The sequence below is a fragment of the Nicotiana tabacum genome, chromosome 10 (assembly GCF_000715075.1).
Source record: "Nicotiana tabacum cultivar K326 chromosome 10, ASM71507v2, whole genome shotgun sequence".
NCBI classification, from domain to species: domain Eukaryota; kingdom Viridiplantae; phylum Streptophyta; class Magnoliopsida; order Solanales; family Solanaceae; genus Nicotiana; species Nicotiana tabacum.
The window spans coordinates 167,198,830-167,205,627 of NC_134089.1; the positions used below are offsets into that span (position 1 = coordinate 167,198,830).

General features: G+C 35.7%; 1 protein-coding gene across 1 annotated transcript; it reads right to left on the reverse strand.

Annotated features, from left to right (window-relative positions):
* Nucleotides 1-3,088: 3,088 nt before the first annotated feature.
* On the reverse strand, nt 3,089-5,455 carry LOC107811024 (cytochrome P450 CYP72A616-like). Its single transcript, XM_016635861.2, has 5 exons — nt 5,136-5,455; nt 4,654-4,874; nt 4,299-4,546; nt 3,839-4,214; nt 3,089-3,757 (listed from the first exon to the last, which is right to left on the reverse strand). The coding sequence occupies exons 1-5, from the start codon at nt 5,410-5,412 to the stop codon at nt 3,323-3,325; spliced, it is 1,557 nt and encodes a 518-aa protein (XP_016491347.1). The 5' UTR covers nt 5,413-5,455; the 3' UTR covers nt 3,089-3,322.
* Nucleotides 5,456-6,798: the final 1,343 nt, after the last annotated feature.

A 6,798-nucleotide genomic window follows, 5' to 3' on the forward strand; every position in this document is an offset into this window, starting at 1 on the left:
TTCCTTCTTAACTTTCAGGTACATATTCTTGATTCTAGACTTATAAGAAGGGTTCATATTTTTTGAAGAAATGAAGATCTCCATACTGACTAAATGTCTTCCTCTGTTTTTTCTTTTTCATTTGACTTGTTAATCCATGCCTTCTATTTTAGTATGTTTAAAATAATGCTATACCATGAACATCTGAGACTTATTTTAAGACTTGTAATTAGGACTCTAATTTGTATTTGTTAACTTTAGTTTGTTTTGAATCATTTCCCATGACTTGGATGGTTGCATCGTTGTAAGATTAACATGAAGTAGCTAATACCGTTTTAAGGTTTTCTTTTAGGTAAAATGTGGTACTCGTGGTGGTATGGTAATCCTGGGTATTCTTCAAATCTTCAGGCATATGAGCATGTTTTAAAATTTCATTAAGTGTTCTAATGGAAGATGAAATAGAAGCTGGGTATGCTTTGATGACACTGTTAATAGGATGATTGGCTAATAAGGTTCTATGGGAGCTTTGTCTAGCATTTTAGTTTCAGTAATGAGTAATGACGCTTCTGATGTTTCAAGTCTATGTAGTTTGAAAGTTATTGATCATGAGGTTCTATTCTTGTACTGAAAATGCAAGCATGTTCTTATTTTTTTCATCATAAAGGCTTGTCGTATAGTCTAAAAGGCTAGGGGGTTAATATCATAAAAATGTTACTTGTCTTATCTTCAAATGTACGCTAAAATGCAAAGTTTTGAGGCTAGTGGGCTTAACCTGAAGCCCATGAAAATCAGCCTATAGCCATGAAATATGGCTCTCTTGTGGGTTCGATACTAGATCCTCAGGTTTTCAGTATTTGCCCATGTTCTCAAAAGATCCTGATTAGTTCAATAGCACTAAGATTTCGATAAAGGTTTTTTTTAAAAGGAAGGTTGTTAATTCAATTTTTATGTTGTCTTGAGCTTGCCATTAATTGGTGTTTAAGTAATGTATGTACACCTTATTATTCTGAAATATGGGCTCAATGCTGGTCCAGCCAATGCAAAGAGTTTGACCGCCTGAACTGCCCACCCCTCACACATTTTTCGCCTGGGCCTGCCCTAATCCCGGAGCCCAATGGGTCTGTGTAAATAACCATCAATAATTAATGGTGTTATATGTAAAAGGGGCATTTTGTTCATTTAGACGGGGTGTGTCACGTTAGATAACACCAATAGGCTATGACCCTCATAAGTTAGTTTAGAAACCATTTGGTTAAAATAAATTGAGGGGTGCCATGCCAAACAAAAGCTCAAATTGCGTGGCCCTCGCTCAATTATTCCTTTTAAAATCCTTAGAATTCGAGGCGTGCCATTTAGCAAATTCCATGGCCCTCGCACAATGCAAACGCGTAGTTGCTTTAGGCGCGTCATTTAATAATATTACCTTCTTAAACTCGGGTGCGCATTTATGTGACCCAAATCCAAATCTCAACGATGTTAAAATACATCAAAAACCACGGGTGCATTTATGTGACGTGGTTCAAAACGTGTTTTAATAACATTGCAATTTTCTTTAAGAATGAATAAAAGCGGTTAAAACTAAAATTTGCACATAGGTTCATAATTGTTTAAATCAGATAATTAAGCCGAATAATAACAGTTGAGCGACTGTGCTAGAACCACGGAATTCGGGAATGCCTAACGCCTTCTCCCGGGTTAACATAATTCCTTACCCGTATTTTTGTATTCGCGGACTGTAATACAGAGTCAATTTTTCCTCGATTCGGAATTTTAAACCGGTGACTTGGGACACCATAAATCTCCCAAGTGGCGACTCTGAATTTTTAATAAAAATAATCCCGTTTCGATTGTCACTTTAAGTTGGAAAAAACTCCCTTATATACTCCCTTCCGGGGGTGTAGGTAAAAAGGAGGTGTAACAGAACTAGCTGCCTTAACCTTATCCACTATCAAGACCGATTGGTTAAGTCATATTATGCAAAGTTAGACCTTGGATATTGAACTCACTAGTTTGCTGACAAGGGAGTTCAAGTATCAACTGCTGAAATACCACCTACAGAGGGCCCAACAAAAGATAACTACACAAGCTAATAAACATTGGTATGATAAGCAATTCAAGGAAGGAGAATGGGTGTACCTCAAGATCCAATCTTACAAACAAATCAGTATGTTAGGCTCTCACTTTAACTCTCAGCCAAGTACTATGGGCCATATCAGATCTTACCAAAAATTGTAAATGTAGCCTACAAACTATCATTACCTTCTCAACTTCTTCTGCACCCTACATTTCATGTATCCCAATTAAAACCTTGCCATAAAATACTTGAAAAGATCTCACACCCTCCAGTCATTGATATCTCTAGCCCTTACTGCCCAAAACCTCCGCAAATTTTGGACAAACGCATAGTGCAAAAAGGAAACAAAGCAGGTGCTCAGGTACTCGTTCAATGGGAGCAAACATCTCTAGACCAGGCCACTTTGGAGGATTATCAATCTCTAAGAATTAGAATTTCTCAAGGAAGATTTTGATAAGGGGGATATGATACGTATAGCTTCAGACAGTGGTACCTTATGCTTGTTAAGTGATACGAGGATGTTAAGTTAGTTGGTATGAAGGCTGAGAATAAGTTTGGAAGGTATTCAGTTTAGTCCACTTATATTTTAAGTTATAGTTTCCAGTAATTACACATTAGCCCTATAATTTTGTTTGTCTTTTATACGAGAGGTTCAGGTCATGTGGTTAGGAAATGACAAAGTACACTCGATTGCCAGCTAGGAAATCTTTCCTCTCTTATTCTATATATTGTAATTTCTGCTCTTATCTGAAAATCAATCAAAGAACATTCTCTTTTGTTTTGCCCTAGTTTTCTTCTTTCGTTTTACTGTTTCATTGTCTTTTCTTTAGCAACCTTCTCTTTTTACTGTTCCATTGCCTTCGTATCATGTGACTTTATCTCTTTGAAGAAGGACGAACTCTTCTTTATATCATTTTAGGCAAGCAAGTTGCAAAGCGAGTACCCTATTTTTGACTTTTGCTGTAATAGAGTAGATTTCCATTGGACTAGTTAAAAGACTTAGATTACACACTGGGGACCTCATAAGAAAAGAATGAAAAAACCGATGTTTCCAGCTTCTGGTCTTTGACATAAAAAAATAAGTAATAACGAAGGGGACAAATTATCTTGTATGCTATCATTGCTTAACCACTCTTTTTATTTGATATCAAGGACTACCTTTATTTTGACACACTCAATTCATAAGCTCGTCTACACGGAAGGGAAAATATCAGACATGATTTTTTCTTATTTTATGAGAAACTTCAACACATAATAACTGGATGTATCCTAATTAAGCCGGTGAAACATGATCTGAGCTCCATGTTGGGGTTGAAGAGTCATAACAGTATAAGGAGCATGAGCATAGGTTGGTGAGAGCTTGAAGGAGAATTGTTTTAGTATCATGGAAATTGCAACTTTTGCCTCTATCATAGAGAAATTTTGGCCGATACAGGTTCTTGGCCCCCATCCAAATGGCATGAATGCCATCTGTGTTTGATCTTTGCAAGCGTTTGAAATTCCTTCCGCGAACCTCTCTGGTTTAAATTCTTCTGCATCTTCACCCCATAGCTCAGTATTGCGGTTAATTAGCATTATAGGTAGTGTCAGATCCATCCCTTCTGGAATTGAGAGATCTCCTATTCTACACTCCTTGTAAGCGCGTTTATATAGAGCAATCACTGGTGGATATAGCCTGAGAACTTCATTGAGTATCATTGTTACCTGCAAAAGACACAATTTTGAAGCGGCTTATTAATTGTTTTGGCTTATTGAATTTGTTTTAAAGTAAAGATGAATACTCACAATTTTGAGGTGGCTTATTGCTTCGGCATCAGGATTCTTCTCCTTACATACATGTAAAACTTCTTGCCTTGCCTTTTCTTGCCAATCCTGGTGTATAGCCAATACAATTAGAGTCCATGTCAATAAGCTTGATGTTGTTTCATGACCAGCAAGGTAAAATTGTTTGCATTCTTCTATTATGTCCTCCATTGTCATATGGCTATTATTTAGTGAATTGTTCTCTTTGTTAGTTTGCAAGAGCAAACCTAGTAAGTCATCTCCCCTTGTTTGTCCAGTGCTGATCATGTTATCCTTTGTGTCGACGATTCTTTTAAGCATTGAAGTGATCCTTCTGTCCAGTTCCTTTCTTCTGCGATTCTTCTTTGTTGGAACAAATCTGTGTATGATAATTTTCAAGAACTTTGAGAAAATTTCTTAAGAAAGTAGTAGTTGTTGTTATTAAGAGAACATGTTCTATTACCTAAAACCAGGAATATAGTATAACATTCCCATGGCTTCTATGACAAGTTGTTGTAGTTCTTTTTGAAGTTCTAGGATGTTCTTTCCATCTTCGTAGCCACTACCAAATGCTGTTCTTGAAATGATATCACCAGTAAGATCTTGAAATGCAGGCCAAATATCTATTTCTGAAGTTCCCTCATGGCTAATTGAGTTCATCCACTTCTCTATCATAAATGCACAGCTTTCTGCAATTGTTGGGATCATGCCCTGTAAATGGAAACCAAAATGAATAAGATGCCCCCTTTGATCAGAGGCGGATCAAAGATTTCAACTTCATGAGTTCAGATTTTAAAGTTTTTAGCAGTGAAACTAACCTTCAATTTTTCCAAGTGGAAAGCAGGGTTTATTATCTTTCTGTGCATAGCCCATTTTTCACCTTGTAGAGTTGTCAATCCTTTAGTTAGAATCAGAATAAGAGGATTCAATGGTGGTAAATGGAAGTGGCCTTGTTTGTTTAAGAGAACTTCTTTTATCAGTGTTGGATCCATGATGATCAATCTTGGTGATGCTCCAAGCCAACTCAGAGATATCTTCCCTGCAACCATTTTCATGTTAGCTCATAAAAATAATAAAAGAGTAGTGATAAAATTTGTGTTGCATCCAGGGGCGGAGCAATTAGGCTGCAAGTTAGAATCCATAAACTTCAAATTCTGGCTCCGCCTTTGATTGCATCTACTTGGAGGGAATAAATGTCTTGAGTTTTGTATGAGTTAAGAAAAATATTCTTGATTTATAGCTTATATAATAGGGAAAGATCAAACTCAACTAGATAACAATAATCAGAAATTGACTTTACCATATTTTTCGACCATATAATGCGTGAATGGATCAACACGTGGCACGATATCATGGGTTAAGCCAATTGGCTTAGACCAAGCTTCATCCATTTGCTTACCAACATCTTTGAGGTCTCCTAGTAACAACTTGTAATGAGTGCCTTTGAATCCTTGCTGTTTCAAGCGCTTCTCCAGTAACTTTGGTTTTAACAAGATGGAGTAGGAAAATTTCAGAAGAAAATAGCTAAATATAAGCAAAGGAAACATAAATAGAGAAAGGAATACGAGATTTGCCATCAGTATGAAAAAAGTTTTATAATTCAATTCAATTGCAATGCTTAAACTCTGAGATAACTACTCCTATGAGGTTAGTCATACTTATATATATCCATTCCCAATATTTGGCTTCAAATTTAGTCAAATGTACTTGTTGGAAAAGTTAAAATTTTGACTAAGGATATAATCTTGATTATCTTGGAGAATAAGGTAGCAATTATACATGTTCCTTGTTTAGAGAAAGAGCCAATTTTTTATTAATAATGACTTGGACCAAACAAGTTTTCTACAAAGGTGCAACAAAAAAAAGAGCATAATCTTTGATTGGCGATATGAAACCAATATGATAATTGAGCCTTGATATCACTTGGTCGTACGATTTACCTAACAAATATTAGATTAGTATTAAAATATAATTGTTGGTGCATAATTTCAAACTACTATAGTCTCAAGATAAACCACCACAAAGTTTGTTATATTTTTGTTTACTCCTTTTTCTGGATAACTAATAGTGAATAGTTGCTTTCGTGGAGAACAAGATATAGATCCATTGTGTTGGACTCGTATGAGAAAAAATGTGGACTCTAAGCTCAATGGCAAAGAGAAGTTTCATCTAAAATTATGGATTAATACATGAAACCATGCTATTTTGACTAAGGGCCCGTTTGGCCATAAAGAAGGATCCTTTTTTTTTTCTGAAAACTTTTTCATTTTTTTCCAAAGCGTTTGGTCATGAAATTTTTTATTTTCACTTGAAGATGAATTTCGGAATTTTTCAAAAAAAAATTGAAAAACTCCACAAAACTATTTTTCAAAATTTTCACTTCAGATCACTCATAAAAATTCAAAAACAGTCCAAATTATATTCATGTCCAAACATAACTCTAATTTTCAAATACTATTTTTACTTAAATTTTCCCCCTATTTTTTTCCGAAATTTTACAATTCTTATGTCCAAACGCTCACTAAGATCTATTGTTGTATAGTGGTAACCTAATGCGTAAAAGTTAGCAGAAATAGCCGGTTAAGTTCATTTATGGTCACTAATCATTGCTTCCAAACAAGGTTTCCTATAACAAAAATTCTTTCTCGGATCAAATTTGTTTAGCTAAAGAAAACTAAAAGGGAGTAGAAGAAATAGTAAAGTAGATTGTTATATACCAACAACAACAACGACGACCCAGTATAATCTCACAAATGGGGTCTGGGGAGGGTAATATGTACGCAGACCTTACCCCTACCCCGAAGGGTAGAGAGGCTAGATTGTTATATACCGAACATGGTAAATGTTCATCCACATTGAGTATTGTCAATATGGGCTTGCTCGTTGGGCCAGCCCAGCCTAACTCGTGATTTTGGGCTAAAATTTTTAGAGCCCATTTAAAAACAAGGGTTTTAAGCCTGACC

What these genes read in the sequence shown, in the direction of transcription:
- LOC107811024 (XM_016635861.2), bottom strand. Translation starts at nt 5,412, where the DNA reads ATGGCAAATCTCGTATTCCTTTCTCTATTTATGTTTCCTTTGCTTATA. An exon ending in TTATATGGTCGAAAAATATG is followed by an intron (nt 4,875 to 5,135) that starts GTAAAGTCAATT and finishes AAATGGTTGCAG; the next exon opens with GGAAGATATCTCTGAGTTGG. An exon ending in TCCACTTGGAAAAATTGAAG is followed by an intron (nt 4,547 to 4,653) that starts GTTAGTTTCACT and finishes TTCCATTTACAG; the next exon opens with GGCATGATCCCAACAATTGC.